Source organism: Chiloscyllium plagiosum, unplaced genomic scaffold, assembly GCF_037043375.1.
Source record: "Chiloscyllium plagiosum isolate Xiang-an unplaced genomic scaffold, Cpla_swu_hap1 HiC_scaffold_6, whole genome shotgun sequence".
NCBI lineage: Eukaryota > Metazoa > Chordata > Chondrichthyes > Orectolobiformes > Hemiscylliidae > Chiloscyllium > Chiloscyllium plagiosum.
Genome location: NW_028270144.1, coordinates 20,415,097 through 20,440,554, shown reverse-complemented (window position 1 = coordinate 20,440,554; position 25,458 = coordinate 20,415,097). Strand labels below are relative to the sequence as shown.

At 41.2% G+C, this 25,458-nt stretch overlaps 1 protein-coding gene across 2 annotated transcripts in view; it reads left to right on the top strand.

The window, feature by feature from the left end:
* LOC122550504 (FERM, ARHGEF and pleckstrin domain-containing protein 1-like) overlaps nucleotides 1-25,458 on the top strand; it is a 317,640-nt gene that overhangs the window by 242,561 nt on the left and 49,621 nt on the right. For both annotated transcript variants that reach the window (XM_043691327.2, XM_043691326.2), the window contains exons 14-17: nucleotides 12,104-12,291; nucleotides 15,621-15,710; nucleotides 18,312-18,445; nucleotides 21,020-21,101. In XM_043691327.2, the coding sequence (XP_043547262.1) occupies nucleotides 12,104-12,291; nucleotides 15,621-15,710; nucleotides 18,312-18,445; nucleotides 21,020-21,101 (494 nt within the window). The remainder of the gene's footprint in view (nucleotides 1-12,103; nucleotides 12,292-15,620; nucleotides 15,711-18,311; nucleotides 18,446-21,019; nucleotides 21,102-25,458) is intronic.

Sequence of the window (25,458 nt, the reverse complement as noted above, 5' to 3'; positions counted from 1 at the left end):
CTGGCCATGCCATGGGCTATCTGGATCCTGAACTCTGAAATTCCCTCCCAAAAGCCTCTCATTCTCTGTACCTCACTCTCCCACTCTCTCCTCCTTAATGTCATTACTCAATAGCTGTCTCTTGGAATATACTTTTGTTCATCTGTCCTCATCTCTTCTTAAGTCACCCTCTGTCACATTTTTGTTTGATATCATTCCTGGGAAGCATGGTGGAATTTTTCACTATATTAAGGCTGCTTTATAAATGCAAGTTGTTTTGGGGATTGACTCCCCCCTGATTGCTATCCCAGGCATGCTGATGACTGTCACGTGTCTGTGGATATTGGCTGAGGACAAGCTGAGGACTTCTGCTGATTTTCACTATAAAGACTGATTCGTTAATAACAGGCAAGATACGATCTGTGGAACAATACCTCTAATAGGATCCATTTTCTACATGTGATTAAAAAAAAAGTTTAGCATATTCTAAGAATTGTAAATCAGAATCTTCTTTCTCAAGAAAAAAGATAGATTTGTGTGTAAGCGTCGTCAACAACCTCAGGACGTTGCTAGTTGTTTTGTGTGCATTGACATACATTTTGAAGTGTAGTTGTAATATAGGAAACACAACAGTTCCTGTGAGCAACATAATCAGTTGATTTATTTTTCGATATTTGAAGGATTATTAGTGAAGGCTCTAGAGAAAACTGTCCTGCTGTTCTTGGAAATAATGCTCTGGGATCTTTGGTGTCATCTGAGAGGCAACAAATGCCTTGTTTTGAGGTCACATCTGAATGACCCCACCTCCAGAATTTGCACTGAGAACATTGGCCTGGACTGTGAAGATGCACTTAAATCCACAGCCGTCTGACCGTAGGCAGGAATACTACAGACTGAGCCAGATTAGTAATGTTATGCTTTCATTGTTCCCCTATGGCCTATGAAATGAAAGAAAAATATCCTTTTGGAACAATTAGTTAATTATTTGTTATATTTGTTATATTTCCATCTATAGCACTTAGTAAGTTTAGTGTTTTATTGTAACACTGGCTTCTATAAACCCACTATTCAATTTGATATTGTTAGGTGTTTGAAAACCACTGTTCATAATTGGATTTGGGTTCCCGTTCATGGATAAATGGGCTTAAGAAATACAGTAATAGATATGGAGCTTCACAATGTGAAACATGTTGGCACGTACTGTCTATCCCAAACCCTGATCTCAATAATTTAATGGTATCGTGAACAATAAATAAGGAGAAACTGTTTTCAGTCACAGGATGGTTGGTAACTCGAGACAGATTTAAGATAATTGACAATCATTAGAGGGGACAAGGAAAAATTATTTTTATGAAGTTTAGTTGTGATCTAAAATGCAGTGCCCAAAAGGCCAGTGGAAGTAGATTCAATAGTAACTTTTATAAGACAATTGGATAAATATTGGAAAATTGTGAAATTGGAATTGGAAAATAAATTGGAAAGTAAATATTGTGGGCCTTAGGAGCAAGAGCAGGGGAGTGAGACTAATTAGATAGCTCTTTCAAAGGCACGATGGGCCGAATGGCTTCCTACTCTGCTGCATTATTTCATGCTTCAGTCTCAGCTCACATTCCCAACCATTCCTTTGGAACAGCCAAAGCTTGAGGTAACAATTTTCTCAAACCTCCTATCTCCCACTCTCTGAACATGAATACATCCAGAACTCTGTATCTTAATGGAGATCACATCCTGTTCACTCAGCACCCCTTCCACCCCACTTTTCAGTTCTCTGACCTACGTTGTCTTGGACAACTTTCAAATTTAGCATTCTCACCATTGTCTTTAAACTCTACACCCTTGCATCTCCTTCTCTCCATAATCTCTTTTGACCTTACAACCTTCCAAAATTCCTGTCCTCTTCCAATTCTGGCCACTTGCATATCCTTGATCATCATTGGTCCACAATTAGTGGTCATGTCGTCATAAGCCTCAGCTCTAGAATTCTCTGGCTCAGCCTTTCCACTCACCACCTCTCTCTTCCTCCTCCTCTTTAAGGTTCACCTTCAGATTTGTCTCTTTGATCAAGTCACCTTTTCTGATTGTTTTTGGTTAGCTGGTACCTGCTGTCTCCTCTGAATCAGAAGATTGTTGATTGAAGTTCCATTCCAGGGCGTTGGCACAAAGGTTGATACCCCAGGGCGGTTCTGAAGGAGTGCTGCACTGTTCAATATACCATTTTTCAAATATGATGTGGAGGTGCCAGTGTTGGACTGGGATGGACAAAGACAGATGTTATGTGACACAAGGTAATGGTCCAAGAGGTTTATTTGAAGTCGCAAGATTTCAGAGTGTTTCACCTTCGAAGGAGCAGCCTCTGAAAGCTTGTGACTTCAAATAAATCTGTTGGACTATAACTTGGTGTCGTGTGGCTTCTGATTTTTCAAATATGATTTAAACTGAGACCTCATACAACCTGTCAGACAACAAAGGCCTGTGTCACTAGTTCAAAGAAAAGCAAGAGCATTCCCTCAGGCCAACATTTGCCCTTCAACCAATGTTATTTAAAAATGATTATCTGGCCATTATCACATTTTACAGTTTGTGTGTTTGCTGTGTGAAATTGGCTGAAACATTACCAGCAATGACGAGACTTCAAAAATTACCTCAATGGCTGTTACCCTTGGAGACAGCAAGATTTATTTTCCCTCTTTTAGCTGACCTAATATGTCCTTGTGAGGCTTAGAGTTTGATAATGCTGCTGTGAAGCAACTTGAGATATTTTGCCTCATTAAAGGCATTTGATGAGTACATGTTGTTGTGTTAGTAACAGAAGCTTGAGCAAAGTATTGATCCTACTTTTCTCAACATTAATGCAATGTGGCAAATGCAAATATAGTTGGGAAAATCCTGACTCAGCACAAACTGCGGCAGGTTTATGGCAAGTGTTCACATTTATAATTCAACATGTACAATCAATCACAGAGCAAATACTCAGTCATGAGCGCAGTGGAATCCACTGCAACGTTTTCTAGATTTTTCAGTTGCTTGTAATTCCTGAGGAGGTCACAATTATCAGGTCTTATAGCACCGAAAGTAGCCTCTTGGCCCATGTGCATTGCTGGAGGATGTGGTACAGTGGTAGGTTCTCAACCTCTGATATAGAAGCTTCAGGGTGGAGTCCCACTCTAGGGTGGAGTCCCACTCCAGGATTTGGTGGCCAAGGGAAGGTGCATTCATAACACAGCCAAGTAGATTGAATGTCAATGTGCAAATCCTTCCAACACAAGCCAATAGCAGGCAGTAGGAGCGATTTGAGCATATGAAATAGGAGCTAAAGCAGACCGTTTAGCTCCTTTAGCTTGCTGTGCCATTCTTTAAGAATCATGGCTAATCTGCTTGTGTTTTGAACTTCACACTCCCGTTGACCATTGATTATCTCAGATCCTCTTTGTTGAACAAGAGTCTATCCAACTGCATCGTAAAAATATTGTATGACTCTGTCCCCCACCATCTTTTGAGGTAGAGTTACAACCATCTGAGAAAAACTCTCCTCATCTCCGTCTTAAAAGATGACCACTAATTTTATAACAGCGCCACTACATCTTGTGGGACTCACCCACAAGGGAAAACAGCCTTTTTATTTCCCCATCCATCTTGTCGAGATTCCTGGTCAGCCATATTGTTGGAAAGAATATTGGAGCGTCTACTGTCACTCCCCACAGCTCATGAGTATGACATGCATGTTGCCAAGGCAACTCATGCTTCCTGAGTGAACTGTAACATACCACTGGATATGCTGACTCTGCCACATGTTGTCCCATTTCTCTGCCCTTAAATATTTTATTCTTCAATCATTTATCTGATTTCTTCTCTATTCTTTATCTGCCACTTGTTAGGGTAAGAGACAAAAAAAAACTGTACATTTTGGAATCCAAAGTAGACAGGCAGGAGGCTGGAAGAACACAGCAAGCCAGGCAGCATCAGGAGGTGGAGAACTCGACATTTCAGGTTTAACCCTGCTTCAGGACCTGAAGAAGGGTTACATCCAAAACATCGACTTCTCTACCTCCTAATATTGCCTGGCTTGCTGTGTTCTTCCAGCCTTCTGCCTGTATAACTTGTTTGAGTAAGACATTGTAGCCTCTAAGCTCAAATACCTTGAAAGCCTTGCCCACAATGTTAACAGCCCACACTCAAGTGGAGGGTTCTGAGGACCCATGTACTTTTGTCCTTGGAGATGACTGAATTGAAATTGGTGGGAGCACACACAGGTTCCTGCTCCTATTTTCAGCAAAGGTATAGGATTGTTTGGTGGGATAAGGAGGAGGAGTAGTTAAGCCTTGGAGCAGAATTGTATACTAAAACTACACTGTATGTGATCTGACAGTGTCAACAAACAACTTGTGGAAAATGAGACAGAAGAGGATTCTACAGCAGCTGAACCAATCCGTGTCCTATATCCCCAAGGGGACAAGTTGATTCTTCTCACTGACTTCATTGTCAGATGTTGCAAGGGACACAAACCTTTGGAAAGGTGTGTTAGGCAAGATATGGGGAAAACAAATTCCAACTGAGACCTCCTTCTGATGACCCTGCCAACAACAAACACCCTGTTCCACCAGAGGAACAAGCTTAAGACCTTGTGGCACCACCCCCATTCCAAGCATTTGGACTGAATTAGCAACATCACTGTTCAAGACAAAGATCTCTGCACTATACTGGAGCCAATGCTCGCTGAACTGACCACTGTCTAATTCACTCAAACATTTCCATTAACCTGGCCCCAAACTGCCAGAGACAGAAAAAAAACTCTGTTGCAAGAGTCTCAATGGTGCTGGACTCAAAGACACCGAGTGGAAGACACTCCTCAGGCAGCCAACCAACCTGGTGATGATCAATGTGCCAGAGCCTCAGTGCCCACAGGTGCCTGGTCCACCCTAAAAGGCACAATAGTCACCAACTGAGTGTAGACGCTGGGTGTCCTGACCAGGAGGCACTGAGACTGGTTCAACGAGAATGATCCAGGATCTCCTAGACCTAACCCCATCCCAGGCATTGCTGAACTGGCAGCTCCGCCAAAACTCAAACAAGCCAACAGGGAACTGAAGGTTGAGGTGCAACAAAGAATCCCTGACCTCAAAAGTAGATGGTGCATGGAAAGAGTGCAGGAGACTCAGCCACAACCAATGGTATCCTCCTCAAATCTTTGTCACCTCCATCTACCTCCCTCACAGTAGAAGTGAGTTTTTTTTATTCAATGGTTTCATAGTCATCGTTAGATTCTTAATTCCAGATTTTTATTGAATTCAAATTCCACCATCACGGGAATGAAACCTAGATCCTCAGAACATTACCTGGTTCTCTGGATTAACAGTCCAGTGCTAATGCCACTAAGCCATCGCCTCCCCTTAGTTACTTCTGGTTTCCTGTCACCATGGTTTGAATCAACTAGTCAACTCTCTCTTCTACATCTCTGTTGTGCTAACCCTGTCTCTGGACCCCTACTGGCCCTGAGCTCCTATCTGTATCTCTACTATCTTCCCCATGCTCTTTTTACGAATGTCTCACTCAAGAAACCACATTGTACTTTGCCAATTCCATTCTCACTGACTTTTTGGCCTAACCTTGCTCGTAGGCCTTAAATTAACTGGTCCTTTATCCCAAGCACGCCTTTCCAGGCCTGTTTCCAAGATCCGCTTCTGCTTTCTCTGTTGTTGGCCTGGACACAAAACCACAAGCATGAGGAGTTAAATTTGGCTTTTGGCCCCCTTCAACATACTCCTACCATTCAATTAGATCACTGCTGAACTGATTGTGGCCTTCTCTCCACTTTCCTACCTGCTGCCATAACTTTTGCCTCCCTTGTCAATTAAACATCCATCTAACTCAACCTTGAATATTTCCAAATACCCAGCATCCTCTGCTCTCTAGAGAAGAGAATTCCACAGATCAGAAACACTCAAAGATTTCCACGTCAATTCAGTCTTAAGTGAAAGACTCTTAAATTTAAAACTGTTCCTCCTAGATTTAGAACATAGAACAGTGCAGGCCCTTCAGCCCTTGATATTGTGCCGATCTTTTATCTTACTTTAAGATCAAACTAACCTACATACCCTCCATTTTACTATCATCCATGTGCCTATCCAAGAGTTGCTTGAATGTCCTTAATGAATCTGACTCTACTACCACTGCTGGCAGTGCATTCCACGCACCCACCATACTCTGTGTAAAGAACCAACCTCTGACATCTTCTTCCAATCACCCTAAAATTATGTCCCCTTGTGGTAACCATTTCTGCCCTGGGGAAAATATCTGACTATCCATTCTTATCAATGCCTCATCATCATGTACACCTCTATCAAGCCACCTCTCATCCTTCTTCGCTTCAATGAGAGAAGCCCTCACTCCTTCAACCTTTCATCATAAGACATGTCCTCCAGTCCAGGCAGCATTCTGGTAAATCTCCTCTGCACCCTCTCCAAAGCTTCCACATCCTTTCTATAATGAACCGAACAGAATTGAACACAATATTTCAAGTGTGGTCTAACCAGAGCTTTATAGAGCTGCAGCATAACTTCACAGTTCTTAAACCAAATCCCCTCAACATTCTCTTAACATTTAAACCCCTCTATGATGAGAAACATTCTCTCAGTTTCTATCCTTGTCAAGTCGCCTTATGACTTCGCTTTTCAACTACCTTTGCTACAACTGATCTTTTGAATAATTGCCTTGCTTCAGCTGATTTATGGTCAGTTGATTTTTTTTTCTCTCTATTCATTCACAGAACGAGGGCATCTCTGTTCGGTCGGCATTTATTGTTCATCCCTGATCATCCTTAGAACCACCAACTTGAACTGCAGTATGAACTGTGTCCGGTTCTGATTGCCCTATTATAGGAAGGATTTTATTAAGGTAGAGAAGGTTCAGAAGAGATTTACCAGGATGTTGCCAGGAATGAAGGGTTTGAGTTATATGGAGATGGCCGGACTGGCTGAGACTGTTTTCTCTAGACCTCAGGAAGTTGAAGGGTGACCTAAAAGAGGTTTATACAATCATGAGGGATATAGATAAGGTGGAATAGCAGGTGTCTTTTCCCAACGGTGGGGGCACAATTTTAGGTGAGAGGAGAAAGATTTTATAAAAGACATGAGAGGCAACTTATTTTACACAGAGAGTGGTTCTTGTGTGGAATAAACCTCCTGAGGAAGTGGTGAATGCGGGTACAATTACAACATTGAAAAGACATTTGGATAGGTACATGAATAAGAAATGTTTAGAGGGATATGGGCTAAGCGCAGGTAGGTGGGACTAGTTTAGGTTGGAATTGGAGTCAGCATGGACTGGTTAAATCGAAGAATCTATTTCTGTACTGTTTGACTCTATGTCCCCCAACAGTGCTGTTAGGAAGGCAGTTCCAGGATTTTGACCCAGCAACAGTGAAGGAACGGCAATATATTTCCAAGTGAGGATAGTGTGGGACATGTGGACAAATGTCCTAGAAAGTATTTAGTCCCCTTTCTAATTCTTAGAATCTGCCCTTGTTTGAACCACAATTGTCAGTCACAGCTCATAGATAGAAGCCTCTGCTGTGAGACAGAAAGTTGAGGATTCATCTTTCACTCCAGAGACTTGAGCCCGAAATGAAAGCTGAGACTGCAGTGCAGTACTGAGGGACAGCTGCAATGGTGGAGGTGTTTTTCTTCTGAAAGGACATTAAATTGAGACATTATCTATTATTTCAGGTGAATATAAAAGCAACCATGGCACCATTTTGAAGAACTAAAGGGAAATTCTCCCCAGTGTCATAGTGAATATTTATCCCTCCATTAACATTACCAGATAGCTTTTATCATATTGCTGTCTTTGTGAGCTGCACAAATTGGCTAACACATTTCCTACATTGCAAGTGACTGAACTTCAGAAGTACTTCATTGACTCGTAATTGTGAAAAGTGCCATATAAATCTTACACTTTATGATGTGTTGCTTTTCATAAGCTTCTGACTGACCAATTTTATTCAGCTTACTTTCTGCATTTACGTACCTCCAACTGCCTGTGTAAGGATCTATAAACACATTATTAATATTACTTATTACTTCCAAATAATAATAATGGCATTTATGTTTTTCTCAAGAAAGCAGACATTAGGAGTTCGAAATACTGTTCAAGCTAGAAATGTAGAGATGTTACTCCAAATCTCATCTAATGAGCCCTGTGAATATGCACCGGACTTATTTTACTACGATTATGTCTCAGTGTTATGACGAGATTTCATTCAGATGCTCAGCTTTATTATGCATGATGCTCTCATTTGACTGTCTGTTTCATAATCCTGTGTTACCAGACATTTTCCTCTCACCCAACACCACTCCCAAATTCTTCTTCCCTCGTCCTCTATGAACAAAATACCTTCTGTACTTATCTTTTCCAGTAAAACACCATTTCCTTATTTGAATATTGCTGGAAAAAAGAGGCATGTTGAAGTTTTTCATCTTGTACTCATCGAGACAAATGCAAGAATGTCAAGTTTCAAATAATCTCAGCAATATACACTAGAGGAGAAAAGATTGGCAGGTTGACTCTGATTGGCCAAGTGTTTGCCATTGAATAAGCAGCAGGAAACTATAGGGCCCCTGAGCTCCCTGGTAATTCAACAAAGGCTCAAGGCTTGCACATGTTCATTTTGTTTGGAGCGGTCAGATTCCTATAAATCAATGTTACTTCTAACAAAAGAACAATGTTACGGGCTTGACTGATTATCTGAATTGGTTTTTATTGTAGCTATTTATACTCAACATTGCTCATCAACTGCTGCCCAACCATGAAATCACATCGAATAGCAGATATTTTGTTCAGGATTTGCAAGTACTCTCAGGTTGAGTACAGTTTGTACTCTTTCTATTATGAACAATCATATCTTTGCTTTGATCAGACAGTCATTGGGATGCATATCAAGCATCACACCAGCACAACTTCATACATGACTTGGCTCAACTGTGTGGTAGGCAGAGCATCGTTTTTGGACTGATGGCAACACCCTGTTAGTAGAATGTCTCACTGACATAATGAGTTATTTTTGCTGTTTCACATTAGGAGTTCCTTTTTTGATGACAACGTGGACATGCATATATTAAAATCAATACATTTGATCTCGGTGAAGTCCACTTTGCTAGAACCATATTGTACATGGTTTACTTCTGGATAGTGATCCATCAGTTTAAGAGAGGATCATTTTGGTAGGGAGATTTTGCATCAAAATAGTTACTTGGCATGGCCTCCCTACATCTTGCCTATTGGATAAACCATTGGAGGTCCCATTTGACCTCTTAGCTGATACCTAAAAGGCCCCATTACATTACTTTTGAAATAATGTAGGTCATTTCTCCACAGTGTCCTGGGCCTGCCAATATTTAAACCACAAAGAGCATCACTAAAACAGATCATTTGGTCACTATCAAATTACTGTTTGTGGGAGTTTGCTGTGTGCTAATTTGGTTGTCACATATGCTACATTACAACCATGACCACTAAAGTGCTTCATTGATAACAAAATGCTTTTAGCTGTTTGGTGACAATGATATACTCAACTTACAATAATTGCAAGTCTTTCTTTATGAGTAGCGCTGGCACTTTAATTGTTCCACCTAGATTGTACTTTCTGACCAGGTAATCTGAACTAAGCCAGTGTTGCACAAGACAGAATACAGTCTTGAATCTAACTGAAAAATGTTATTGTTTCCCATGGAATTTAAATTTCTATGTGTTACAAACGCATTGGTTCTATGTTCAGGGATATTGATGAGCCATGGTTCAGGAATTGGACCCACGTCATTGGTCATTCAGGAATTGAACCCACGCTGTTGATACCTACTGGATCCACAATGACTGTCCACCCAACTGAGGCCACTTTGCCTTCTGAGGAGTCTGAGTCGCTGTGGCAACATGCATTTGTACATGTGTGTTATAGTCCTGAGCTGTGCATGTTAATACTAAAGTCACACACAGGTTACAATTCAACCGATGTATTTGAAATTACATCCTTTTGGAGCGCTGCCTCTTTGTCAGGTCTTCACTTGATGAAGGGGCAGTGCTCTGAAAGCTTGTGATTTCACATATACCTGTTGGACTATAACTTGGTGTCATGTGACTTCTGATCTTGTCTGCTCCAGTCCAACACTGGCACCTCCACATCATGGTAATACTAAAGAGAGAGCTGCAACCTGTCTCCATCACATTCCTTTCCACACATGGACTAGGAGTCTCTCTTACCTTTACTACTTCCACTGGCATTTGTTGGAAGGATTCACACGTTGATACTGCACCTATTTAAAAGTGTTATGAACAGACCTACCTTGGTCATCAAGTCCTCAAATGGGACTTGAACCTGAGGCTTCTGGACACTACCTACTTTTTCAATACACATCATGATCATAATACAGAATGTCTTGTACCCAGGTAATGTGCTATTTTTGGTGACCCCTTTTAAAAAGCAAAAGAGATGGTACAACAATTATTTTCCCCATCCATCATCCTTGTAAGAATTATCTGGGATAGAAGCCTTGCATTAATCTTAATGCAGCTCAATGCAAATGCTATTATATGCAGCTACTGGGTATGTTTCAAAACTGCATTGTAAGCGGGATGCTTCTTGTTTTCAAACATTGCGTGGACAATCATTCATTGATTATTTGTAGGAATAAAATGCATCATTATACATGTATAGGCTTACCAGTGCTCACAAACACGTGTCAGACACACACACACACACACTTGAACAGTTGAATTGTTCAATGGGGATTGTAAAGCACAGAATAACCAGACCTGGAATTGATGACTGTGATGCTAAAGATCAGCACAACGTTCTCTGTCAAAATTATTCTCTCCAGTCCTTGGGTCACCTGTTATGTTGCCATGGGAATCTTTATCCTGCCACAACACAGATGGTGTCTTCAGGAATCCGGTGTGCATCTATCTGCTAATCTTAAAATATTACTGCTCATCCTCACTATTTATTGCTGAAGAATCATTTAGTGACAATTTCCATGTTAAAAATTAAGGAATGACTTGGTTGCAGCATTCATGCATACACACCACAGTTTTGCTTCTTCGTGGCGTTTTTTTTGTTTGCAATACAAGGAAATATTATAGAGAGGGCAAAGTATGGCTTAGATATCCTCAGAAGTGAAACATGACTGAACATGCCTTGAAGCCCCAAATTCCCTCAAGATAGCCAAGAATCTGTAAAACCTGCACGAAGGGATTGAAGGTTTAGGTTATCACAACACAGCAAATGGTCTTTCAGCTTATCACTGGTCTTTTCCTGAAGAAACCTAAACCACTCCCTTGCACCCTCCCAACCCCCTGAATGATGCCAAATGAGTATTTAATCTCCTTCTGACAGCATTTGCAATCTGCTGTCAGTTCTATGTTCACCGGAATAATTGCACATTCCAATCACTCACTCAAAAACGTGAATATACTTTTCTACTCTACCCCTTCTTCTTTAACTTAGTAGCAACGAAAAGGATTGATGTCTAGAATTTTTAAAACTCAATATTAGTTTTGGTTGCTCTCTGTATGTGAGATGAGAGTGTGGGGTTACTGAGTTAGATGTGGATCATAGGCAGCACGCTAGCCTCTGAGTCATAAAGTCTGAGGTTTAAGCTTGAGCACTAGGGGCTCTACTGGGGGAGTGCTGTCAGCTACAGTATCTTTCAGATGAGACACAAAACCAAGGCTCGATCTGCTACTTTGGGTTAATGTAAAGGATCTACTTGGTGTCCTGGCCAATATTTATCCCTCAAGTGTCTGAAGATCTGAAAATTTTCTTATTATCACAGTGTGGGACTTTACTGAATGCAAATTAGTGACAGTGTTTCCCATGTTAAAACAGTGACTATATTTCAAGACATACTTCATTCGTAGTAAAGTGTGTTAAGATGTCCGGTGGTCATGAAGAGAGTTGTAAAGTGAAATCGCTTTAGTCTATAAAAATCAGTTTCTCTTAATTTTGGGTTTTTTAATATACCCATGTGTTTGTTGATATTTTATACATATATATGTACATGTATATTCCAGTCAATTGTGAAGTTCTACATGTACTGTATATTGAAAGTATAAACCTGAAATTCCCTCCTTGTTCCAGGTTCCCTAGTGTGCAGTCCACATGTGTCAGAACTCTCGCTGAATTCACAAAGTGCTCCTGGTGTTCAGAATCTCTCACTGTCTCCTCGCCTGAGCCCAGACGGAAAACAGCACTCACCGTTGATGACTCCACTCTTGACAGATGCAACATGCGTCAAGACTGATGACGAAGAAGAAATGAGGAGAAAGGTTTGACGTTAATTGCACTGTCCTCTTACCTTCATCCTGCAGTCTCACAGACCAAAAACATCATGGTCAAGACAACGATAGCGGTCTATTGCAAGGAGTCAGATTTTACAAGAACTAGGAGCAAGACTAGATCATATAGCTCAGTACATTCATGGTTGATTTAGGGCTTCACCTCCACTTGTATACTCCATACTTGTTACTTGATTGTCCAAGTAACTAAATATCTGTCACATCCTTAAATATTTTTAACTACAGCGTATCCATGAACCTTTGGGGTAGAGAATTCCAAAGATTCGGAACCACTTGAGTGAAGTAATTTCTTCTTATCTCAATCTTAACTGATCAATTACTTATCTGAGATTGAGGCTCATGTGTTTTAGATTCACCAACCAGTAGATACAATCTTTCAGCCTCTGACTTATCAAGTTTCCTCAGTATCTTATGTGCCTCGATGTGATCATCTCTTATGCTTCTAAACTCCAGAGAATAAAAGCCCACTTTACTCTGCCTCCCATCATTCCGGGGACTGATTTCTTGAATCGTCACTGTGCTATCTCCAATGTAAGTGTATCCTTCCCTTAAATGTGGAGACAAAAACTGCACACAGTAGTCCAAATGTGATTTCAGTAGAACCGTGTAGAATTAAGACATCATCATACAGCAGGTAAGAACATGAGGAATAGGAGCAGGATTGGCCATTTGGTCCCTCAAGCCTGATCCAACATTCAACAATACCATTGCTGACTGCCCCTGGCCTTGATTCCTCCTTTATGCCAGCTCAATATAGCTGTCATCTCCCTGATATTTCAAAATTCTCTCTACCTCCTCTTTAAATACTTTGTGATCTCTCCTCCACAACACTCTGTAGTAGGGAATTCCAGGCAGTTACTACACTCTGAGAGATTAAATTCCTTTGCATCTCAGTTATAAAAGGGTGGTCCCTTGTTCTGTGACTATATTCTCTGGTTCAAGGTTCTCCCATTCGTAGGAACACTTTCTCAACATCTAACCTGTTAAGTCCCCTCAGATTCTCAAATGTTTGTATGACAGTGGTGTGGTGGCGATATCACCGAACTAGTAATTGGAGGCTATTGCTTTGGGGAGACAGTTCAACCCTCACCATGGCACATTGCGGAATTTTATTTAATAATTAAATTCTGCAATTGACAGTAACACCAGTAATTATGACTAGAAACTTCCATTAAAATGTGCCTATTTCAGTAATGTTATTTGGGAAAGGAAATCTCTATGTTTTACTTTATTCATTCAAGAAATGTGGGCATTGCTGACTGGATCAATATTTATTGCCTGTCCCTAGGTGTCCTTGAGAAGTTGTTGTTGAGCTGCCTTCTTAACTCACTGCAATCCATGCTGTGGGTAGACCCACATTGCCCTGAGGGAGGGAATTCAAGGATTTGACCCAGTGACACTGAAGTAACACAATATATTTCCAAGTCAGGGTTATGAGTGGCTTGGAGGGGATCTTCCTAATGGTGGTTTGCAAATGTTTGGGAGAACATGGAGTGCAATGACATTCATTCAGGAATATAGAGTATGGCATTAAACAGAACCTCATGCGTACAGGTTAAACAGCTTCTGCCTTTAGCCATTGTTTATGAACTGTATGATTCAGCTATCTACATTAAGATGTCTCTATTCTAACTGAGAACCAAGTGCTCTCAAACTGCACAGTCTTAATGTCATAGAGTCATGCAGCACAGAAGGAGACCACTTGTGTCTGTGTCTGTGCTGGCTCTGTGAAATAGCTGTTCATTTAGTCCCAGTCCCCCTGCTGTTTTTTCACAAAGCCCTGCAAATCATTGCTTTAAAAGCATCCATGCAGTCCACAGCTAAGAGCAATTACCAAATCAGATTTTACTGTCCTTTTAGGCTGCACATTCTAGATCACAAAAGCTCACTTGTAAGAGTCATTTATGTCATCTCGCCATCAGTTCGTTTGCTAATTCTCTTAAAGTACATATGTGTTTTACTTCTCTTCCTGAGTGAGAAAGGGGAGCCACTTCTATCTGATTGGCTGATAACTGGCGATGAAAAGTCATCTTCTCACTAATTTGCTGCCTTTCCCTAACTTTGGTCTTTACAACACACAGTAATGCATTGGGATAGAGAACCTGACTGCTGTCAGAAATGTATTAATAAATTTCAATGAGTACACATGGGGTTGGAAATAATATTCTGAATTATTGGGAGGAGGCCAATCTAGGTACCTTTGGCTTTTGAAAAAAGTGAAAAGATCTTTTGTTGAAGTTTTCACAACCTTTGAACATCGTGAAGAGTTTGTAACTGAATTGTAGTCACAGTTAGAGTTTAGGAAAACACTGTGTTGCATAAGGTAATGGTTCTGAAAGAATTAATGTTGGATACTATGTTCCCGATCTGATGACATCATGCAGTCTTGGGTGGAGAATTGGAAGGATAGCTCTGGATCTTGAAAGGGACAGATGTGTTATCTCTGTCTCCCAACAGTTTTAATAACAATGTCATCGGGTCATACAGGTACCTTTAATCGAGCTGTTCAGAATATTATGATGATCAAATTGGTTAAGGGAGGAGTCTCATGTAGAGTATAAATGCATCTTTTAGCCTTTCTATGCTATTTTCTATGTAACATCTCTATCAAACCTCTGGATTTATAGTTTGTTGTATAGTTATCCCACAATCAACATCACAAGAAACAAATAACCTGGCCATTAACTCATTTTTATTTAGATTGGATTACTTACAGTGTGGAAACAGGCCCTTCGGCCCAACAAGTCCACACTGACCCTCCGAAGAGCAATCCACCCAGACCCATTCCCCTACATTTACCCCTTCACCTAACACTACGGGCAGTTTAGCTTGGCCAATTCACCTAACCTGCACATCTTTGGACTGTGGGAGGAAACCGGAGCACCCGGAGGAAACCCACACAGACGCAGGGAGAATGTGCAAACTCCACACAGACAGTTGCCCAAGGCGGGAATTGAACCCGGGTCTCTGGCGCTGTGAGGCAGCAGTGCTAACCACTGTGCCACTGTGCCGTGGGAACTCTGAATGCAAATTGCCTTTTAACTTCTTACTAAACAGCGACTCCATTTCAAAAATAATTGGCTGTATTTGGGGTGTTTAGGGGTCATGAAAGTTACGGTCTTTATGTTCCTCATTTTTCATTTTGATTTACATCCTTCCCATGAACTGCTATTCTATGTGCTTATTCTGTCAATGTTTCCTGCTATTTATTCTGGGCAATACCATGTAAGTAAACTGCTGGAAGAAGTCAAATAACAGTTACTGATCTGTTGGATGTGTGGTGTTCTGAACTTTTGCAGAGGTTCCCAGCAGACAAAGCTTATTTCATCGCCAAAGAAGTGTCCACTACAGAACGAACCTACCTTAAGGATCTTGAAGTCATCACATCAGTAAGGAGCAACTCTAAACTAATGAAGGAACTAACGCAGTAACTGTATTTTACAGGAATGTAAAATATTACTGTATCTGTGATAAAAGCTGGGGAAGAGACTTTCTGATATTATTAAGGGTGGAAAGTTCCCTTTGTGCACTATTTAAAAATCCTAATCGCCCTCAATGTTGAGAGGGGAGTTTCACAGGCTGATTTATTATGTTTCTGGGCTGTCTGAATCTTAGTCAGTTTTTCTGTCTCTGGTATGACTGTTTCTGCTCTGTCTGCCTTTGTGTTTATCTGCAAATGTCTGTGTCTGCCTCCCTGTGTCAGTGTATGTACTTCTGTGTTCATACATACAGTAAGTGTATATCTGTGTACCTGTATACATGTATATAGGTGTATATCTATGCGTCTGTGTACACGTATGTAGGTGTATATCTCTGTCTGTGTGTGTGTATGCTGATGTATGTATGTTTATCTGGGTACATAAGTGTATATTTGTGTATATATGTATGTGTGTGTGTATCTGTGTGTCTGCGTACACATGTAGGTGTGTATCTGTGTGTCTATGTACACATATGTAGGTGTGTATCTGTGTACATATATATAGGTGTATCTGTATGTCTGTGTACATGTATGTAGGTGTACACCTGTGTTTATGTGTATGTAGGTGTGTGTCTGTGTACGTGTATGTGGGTGTGTGTATTTTTTAAATTCCTGACTGGATTTTGGCATTGCTGACTTGACCAGCCTTTATTGCCCATCCCTAAATGCCCTTGAGAAGCTCATTTCTTAAATGGTATAGTTCCATGACAAGATGGTGTGTGACTTGGAGGAAAACTTGCAGCTGATGTTGTCCATTCATTTGCTGTCTTGTCCTTCTAAGGGGTAGAGATTGTGGGCTTGGCTGGTGCTGTGAAAGGAGCATTAGTGAGTTACTGCACTGCCTGTTGTAGAGGGTACACACTGCTGCTACTGAGCATTGGTGCTGGAGTGAGTGAATGTTTATGTTGGTGGATGAGGTGCCAGTCAAATGGACTACTTTGTCCTAGATGGTGTCAAGCTTTTTGAGTGTCATTGGAACTGCAGGCATCTAGAAAAATGGGCAGTATTCCATCACAGTCTGGACTTATGTCTTGTTGATAGTGGACAAGATTTGGAGAAACAGGATGTGAGTAACACCATTTTGCATCATTCCAAACTGAGAGTTCCACAATGAAGTCTCTTGTTTTATTCAACCAGAGATGTTGTTAATTCTTTGTGCCATAGATGTAATATTCAAAGAAGGTTAACTTGGTTGAATTAAGTTGCTGGTTGTTGATATTTGGTTCAGTTCATCTGCAAACACAAGAAAAAGTAATGAATCTTGGTTAAAAGCATCCTTAGCACCATGAAGTTTAATATTATTATTGTATGTTTTGTACAAGTAACTTTATCCTCCCCATCCCTTCACTGTTTAACCAACTCCAGCCCTGGAACTTCATTTGCCAAAGATGTCCTCATCTCCTTTAATTCTGACAGAATGTACATTCTCAATTTTAATCACTTCACCATTGGCCTTCTGCTGCCAAAGCCCTGTAATTACATCTTAAAATCTCTCCCTACTTCTTTTCTCCTTTAGGATCTCCTTAAAAGCCATCTGTTTGATTTTTCTTTTGTCTTCTGTCTCCTTTTGACCCCTTCACATGATTTGATCACAAATCTTGTTTCACAACACCTTTGTAAGGTGCTATATAAATGCAGGCTGTTGCATTGCAAATATTGGGTAAGGAGAAACCTTGAGAGAGATCAATTTTCAAAATCATTTTCTCTGATATCTGTTGTTTCTTCGATGAATGTTTAAACCGAATGTAACATTTCTGCCACTAAAGTTAGTCATTGGAACAAATTGATTTGGTTTCAAAATTGCTTCAAAACAGGAAATTGAATAAAAGGAAAAGATTGCCTTATGAATTTTATTACAAATGCTCTTTAAAAAAAGCAAGTAAATTCCATCCTGTAGCCATTAATCTGTCCGAGAGTGACAAGACTCTACAATATAATTGTTTGCATGTCTCATTTTACCATCAAGTTCACAATGATTCCATTATCTGTTTAATTTACCTAATAACTTGGGAAATTTACAACATAACAGCCAGGAATAAGAACTCAGATTAATCCCTGGCAATGGTTATTCATGGGATTCAAGCAATTTTGTACAAACTCACACGAGTCACAAGTTAGATGTGAATGAAGAAGGCTCTTTTAGCTTACTCAACCTGGACAATCCAGAATGTCTACTCCACCATCTCAGTTCAGCCAAAGTTCACGTGCACAATCCAATCTGTGTGAGGATGGTGGTAAAATGGTAATATTCCTTGGATTAGACATCTAGGTATGCAGGCGAATGCCCTGCGGCCTGGGTTCAAGTTCCACCATGGCTGCTAGTGGAACTTAAGTTCAGTTTTTAAAGATCTCTCTGTTGGCAGAGACTACTTCACATCAGTTGTGAAGAATCTTCTTGATTTTAATGAATGACTGTGTGCATATCGATTGCATGTACCCTTTACTGTTGTTATGGACCAGTAACCCCAGAATCAATTATTTCCACGGTATCTTATCATTTTCTCTCCCGCAGTGTTTTCAAAGTGCTGTAGCCAAAGATGATGTAATGCCAGAACCATTGAAGACTTTGCTGTTCTCGAATTTTAATCCACTGTACAAGTTCCACACTGGCTTTCTGAAGGAGATTGAGCAGAGACTCGCGCTTTGGTAAGGCCTTTTGCATTTGGTAAAACATATCCTGGATTGCCCTTTTCATCTCCAATGATTATATCCTTAGAGATGAAATTGTTCCATCAAAAATGCCAATATGAGTCGCTAGCAGGATATTTGTTGCTGTTACTTGCTACCAAAGAGTCCAGATTCTGGGAAACCAAGCGTGAGACTATTGCAGTGAGACCCTTCCATTTCACATGCCAAAGGTTTGCAATTCTGTGTTGAGAATAACCTAGTGTTGCCCAGGATCCGATTCTGACGAGACGGAACCTGTTATATTTACTGAAGGTGAGGGATTCACTGGCCTCTGTTTTACTTTGCCTTCTCTCATCCAGTTGAACTCTTCATTTCTCCTTGACTCATCCATTGACTTTCCAAACAGTCATCGGCAGATATTATCACTGTCAGCGCTATTACCCCAGGTAAACCAAAGAACTGCGGATGTTGGCAATCAGAAACAAAATTGCTGGAAGAACTCAGCAAGTCTTGCAGCATCTGTTGGAGAAAGCAAAGTTAACATTTTAGGTCCAGTGACTCCTCTTCTTCAAAGAAGGGTCACTGGGACTAAAACATTAATTCTGCTTTCTCTCCACAGATGCTGCCAGACCTCTGAGTTTTTCCTGCAATTTCTGACTTTGTTTCACTATTTCCCAGTTGTGTGTGTGAATGTCCAGCATTCTTATATCTCATTTGTAGGGGCTCTTTTAATGAAGGTATGGATCCACCCAGTTATAGTCTATCCCACAGCTGCAAAGCAAATGCAGAAATGTCAGAGCCCAATTTTGTTTTGAACATCAAAAGATAGCAATAAAAAAACCTGAACCTATTTGCCTGGTTATTTCAACATTTTCACACCATCTGTCAGTACCTCGAGGTTGCAATACCCAGCGAATGATGCACGGACAGTGGGAGGTGCCTGATTTTATCGTGAATGTGGGAACAAAAATCACAAATGATTTGTTGTGATCTGGAATACACTGCCTCAAAGGGCTGTGTAAGTAGATTCAGTAATAACTTTCAAAGAGGAACTAAATTAAAATATAATTGTGGGATACAGACGTTGGAGTGGGCTCATTGGACAACTCTTTCAAAGCGTTGCACGGACCCAATGGGCTGAATGGCTACCTTCCGTTCTCAGATTGGGCAAAATTGGATGTATATGTAAAGCTCCTGTTTGATGTCAACAGATGAACAGCAGGAGGAATTATGTTTTGAAATATGTTTTTTGACAAAACAGTGCTACTGCCCCCATCCAACTGAATTCATCTTTAAAGCCAAAGCACACATGACGAGGATATTTTCTGAAAGGTTTTGTTTTAACCCATGAGAGAAATGAAAGGAAAAGAAGTTCTAGTCGACGCAAATTTCATGTAGCTGTTGTTTGTTATCGGCTGTTAATGATTTCACTTCAAGCAAGTTCCACCACTTGAATTATATTCCTCTAATTCTCTAGTCAGAATACAGCAGCAGTTGTACAAATCAGAAATCATTCACCTATTGTACTCTATGCTACTTTCTCCCCACGCCCACCCTCCTCTCATTTATCTCTCCACTCTGCAGGCACCCTGCCTCTATTCCTAATGAAGGGCTTTTGCCCGAAACATCGATTTTCCTGCTCCTCGGATGCTGCCTGACCTGCTGTGCTTTTCCAGCACCACTCTAATCTAGACTACAAATCAGAAATTTCCACTTAACCTCCCAATTCCCATTATTTGTATATAGTCGAGAAAGTGTGGTGCTGGGAAAGCACAGCAGGTCAGGCAGCATCCGAGGGGCAAGAAATTCAACATTTTGGGCAAAAGGCCTTCATCAGGATCGTTTGCTTGAAACATCGATTCTCCTGCTCCTCGGAAGCTGCCTGACCTGCTGTGCTTTTCCAGCACTACACTCTTGACTCTCATCTCCAGCATCTGCAGTCCTCACTTTCGCCATTATTTGTATATAGTCTTATCTTGAAATAAATAAGCCATTTTATTGTACTACTAGTGTCCATTGTCCGGCGCATTCATGATGAAGAGAACACAATCTTTCAATTTTTCAGCCATGGAGCTGCAAACATGCTGAAAATCTGATGTATTAAGATTGGAAAGAGTCGGGGTAGCTCAGCTGTCTGCAACTTTGAGAAGGTGAAGGAAACAGATTGAAGGAGGTATTGAAGTTTGGGGAGTTAAACAGATGATCAGTCCTAGAACGTTAGGTTGAGAGATGTTCACAGGAATGAAGGAAGAACAAATGGGACTTGTAATGCATAAAAAGAGGGAGAAATTTAAAAAATAGACAGAGCAAAAACTGAAAATATTAAACCAGAAGACTGATTATTGGCTGGTTAATCTTGAGAAAACCAATCTATTGTTTTGTACAGAATGCTAGAATTTTATTTACAGTTTTAATATCACAATTTCACGAACAATATTTTGAGCACTGTAGAAGGTAAAACTAGTATTTCATAAAAAGAATTGGGAATTTTTTGAACTTACCTTGTGAATAACGTGGATCTTCAAAGTTGTAGAAAACATTGTTATTTTATATATACTTCATTACTTTTTTTGTTTCTCTTTGCAATTGCAGGGAAGGAAGGTCAAATGCTCATATCAAAGGTGATTACCAAAGAATTGGAGATGTGATGCTAAAAAATTTGCGGAGTATGAAGGTGAGTGTTTATGCTCGCAACATTAAAAATTGTGTGTATAAACTATTTATAATGTTAAGATGTCAACACTCGAAGTGTGATTCCCTGGCTGGGCATCATTTGATGAACAATCCTGACTGTTATCTACTATTGTAATATCTACAATAATCAATTTAAAAGCTGATAATTAATGCATATTAAAAGTGACATATATTCAGAAGCAGGACCCCCATCTTTGCAAAGAAGCAGAAAATGTTCAATTGTGACTGCACTGCCCACATGGACAGCAGGTTGCAGGCAGGCACCCTCGAGGAAGTGGAAAGTCGCTATCTTCTTGTTCTGAAGGCAATCAGGCAGTGTTCAATTAAAAAGGTGTTATTTTCCTCTGATTCTCTAGACAGAATACAGCAGCAGTTGTATAAATCAAAAATGTCCGCTTCACCTCCCAATTACTATTATTTGTGTATAGTCAAGAGAGTGGTGCTGGAAAAGCACAGCAGGTCAGGCAGCATCCGAAGAGCAGGAGAATCGATGTTTCGGGCAAAAGCCCTTCATCAGGAATGAGGCTGGGAGCCTAGGAGGGTGGAGAAATAAATGAAAGGGGGTGGGCCAGGGGGGAAGTAAGCTGAGAGTGTGATAGGTGGATGAAGGTGGAGGGTAATGGTGATCGGTCAGAGGGGAGAGTGGAGTAGATAGGTAGGAAGGAAGATGGACAGGTGGGACAGGTCATGAGGGTGGTGCTGAGCTGGAAGGTTGGATCTGGGGTATTGGGGGATAGGATATGAGGAAACTGGTGAAATCCATATTGATGCCATGGATTGGAGGGTACCCAATGGAAAGTGAGGCGTTCTTCCTCCAGGCATTGGGTCGTTGGGGAGTGGCAATGGAGGAGGCCCAGGACCCGCATGTCCTTAGCGGAGTGGGAAGGGGCTCGGATGCTGCCTGACCTGCTGTGTTTTTCCAGCACCACACTCTCGAATGTAATACCTCACTGGTCAATGCGTTGCTATGGTGAGAGCAATCAGAGTAGGCTTTAAAATTATCACCTTTTTCATCTGAAGAATTGTTGTGATCATTTCTAATTCACTGTTGCAGTTGGCCTGTTATAGAGTCATAGAGATATACAGCACGGAAACAGACCCTTCGGTCCAACTCGTCCATGCCGACCAGATGTCCCAACCCAATCTAGTCCCACCTGCCAGCACCCGGCCCATATCCCTCCAAACCCATCCTATTCTTATACCCATCCATATGCCTCTTAAATGTTGCAATTGTACCAGCCTCCAACACTTCCTCTGGCAGCTCATTCCATACCCGTACCACCCTCTGTGTGAAAAAGTTGCCCCTTAGGTCTCTTTTATATCTTTCCCCTCTCACCCTAAACCTATGCCCTCCAGTTCTGGACTCCTCACCCCAGGGAAAAGACTTTGCCTATTTACCCTATCCATGCCCCTCATAATTTTGTAAACCTCTATAAGGTCACCCCTCAGCCTCTGACGCTCAAGGGAAAACAGCCCCAGCCTGTTCAGCCTCTCCCTATAGCTCAAATCCTCCAACCCTGGCAACATCCTTATAAACCTTTTCTGAACCCTTTCAAGTTTCACAACATCTTTCCGATAGGAAGGAGACCAGAATTGCACGCAATATTCCAAGAGTGGCCTAACCAACGTCCTGTACAGCCACAACATGACCTCCCAACTCCTGTACTCAATACTCTGACCAATAAAGGAAAGCATACCAAACGCTGCCTTCTCTATCCTATCTACCTGCGACTCCACTTTCAAGGAGCTATGAACCTGCACTCCAAGGTCTCTTTGTTCAGCAATACTCCCTAGGACCTTACCATTAAGTGTATAAGTCCTGCTAAGATTTGCTTTCCCAAAATGCAGCACCTTGCATTTATCTAAATTAAACTTCTCAGCCCATTGGCCCATCTGATCAAGATCCTGTTGTAATCTGAGGTAACCCTCTTCGCTGTCCACGACACTTCCAATTTTGGTGTCATCTGCAAACTCACTAACTGTACCTCTTATGCTCGCATCCAAATCATTTGTGTAAATGACAAAAGGTAGAGGACCCAGCACCTATCCTTATGGCACTGCACTGGTCACAGGCCTCCCGTCTGAAAAACAACCCTCCACCACCACCCTCTGTCTTCTACCTTTGAGCCAGTTCTGTATCCAAATGGCTAGTTCTCCCTGTATTCCATGAGATCTAACCTTGCTAATCAGTCTCCCATGGGGAACCTTGTCGAACGCCTTACTGAAGTCCATATAGATCACATCTACCACTCTGACCTCATCAATCCTCTTTCTTACTTCCTCAAAAAACTCAATCAAGTTTGTGAGACATGATTTCCCACACACAAAGTCATGTTGATTATCCCTAATCAGTCCTTGCCTTTCCAAATACATATATATCCTGTCCCTCAGGATTCCCTCCAACAACTTGCCCACCAACTGACGTCAGGCTCACTGGTCTATAGTTCCCTGGCTTGTCCTTATCACCCTTCTTAAACAGTGGCACCACGTTAGCCAACCTCCAATCTTCTGTAATCTCACCTGTGACTATCAATGATACAAATATCTCAGTAAGAGGCCCAGCAATCACTTCTCTAGCTTCCCACAGAGTTCTCTGGTACACCTGATCAGGTCCTGGGGATTTATCCACCTTTAACCGTTTCAAGACATCCAGCACTTCCTCCTCTGTAATCTGGACATTTTGCAAGATGTCACCATTTATTTCCCTACAGTCTATATCTTCCATATCCTTTTCCACAGTAAATACTGATGCAAAATACTCAGTTAGTATCTCTCCCATTTTCTGCGGCTCCACACAAAGGCCACCTTGCTGATCTTTGAGGGCCCCTATTCTCTCCCTAGTTACCTTTTTATACTTAATGTATTGTAAAAACTCTTTGGATTCTCCTTAATTCTATTTGCCAAAGCTATTTCATGCCCCCTTTTTGCCCTCCTGATTTCCCTCTTAAGTATACTCCTACTTCCTTTATACTCTTCTAAGGATTCACACGATCTATCCTGTCTATACCTGACATATGCTTCCTTCTTTTTCTTAACCAAGCCCTTAATTTCTTTAGTTGAATGGAAGACAAAAAGCTTCAGCAACATATTTCTGCATTCTCAATTTCTATACTACCAAGTGACTGTTTAAAATGTTACTAAACTGGGTTTGATTATGCATTGATGATAGTGTTTGCTGTGTTGCAGTTTTAGCTCTGTGTCAGAAGGGTTGGGTGTTCACACCTCACTGCAGAAACATGATCAAGCAATCTATGCTGACACTCCCAGTAGAGCACTGAGAGAGTGTTCTCCTGTTGGATATACGATCATTCAGGCGAGAGGTCAAAGTGAAGCCCTGTATGACCACACAGGTTGATGTGTTAGGTCCTATGTTACTATTGGAAGAACAGTAGGTGATCTCTCCCCATTGTCTTGGCCAATGTTCATCCCTCAATCAACATTGCTAAAAACAGATTATGATTAATCACCTTGCTGTTTGTGGGGCCTTGCTGCACACACACTGTCTCTTAGTAAAAACAAGGACTGCAGATGCTGGAAACCAGATTCTAGATTAGAGTAGTGCTGGAAAAGCACAGCAGTTCAGGCATCATCCGAGGAGCAGGAAAATCAACGTTTCGGGCAAAAGCTCCTCGGATGCTGCCTCAACTTCTGTGCTTTTCCAGCGCCACTCTAATCTAGACACAGTGTCTCTTGCGCTTGCTACATTCCAACAGTGTTTATGTTGTTCATTCCGATTGTTTTCGGATGTCTTGCAGTCATGAAATACGCTATATAAATGCAGCATTTTTCTTATTTTCATCACAGACAAGCTGTTGGGTTTCCCGACACCTGGGAAACCCAGAATGCTGCACATACACAATTAGAGAAATGGGTCTGGGTGGGATACACTTTGGAGGGTCAGGGTGGACTTGTTGGGCCAAATGGCCTGTTTCCTCACTGTAGGGATTCTATTCTATTATACACTGGAAAAGCACATCATGTCTGAAGCTTTCAGCCTCCTTAATGTAATTGAAATGACAAATATCTCCTGCAGTGGAGTTGGAAGTCCAGCTGAGGGAAGTCTAGAATTCTGCTTCCCAGCACATAGGGAATATTTACCCATAACCTTTTTCCTGCCCCTCACTAGTGCCCAATCCTCCTTGTTTTGGGTAGTCAGTGGAATAGTGGTAATGTCACTGTACAAGTAATCTCAAACCCTGAGCTAATGTTCTCTCGATTTCGACCCAAATCCCACCTTGGCAGTTTTTGATATTTCAATCTGATAAAAACCTGGAATGAAAAGCTCGCCTAAAGAAGACCATCAGCGATTGTCGATTGTGACAAAAGTCACAAATGTT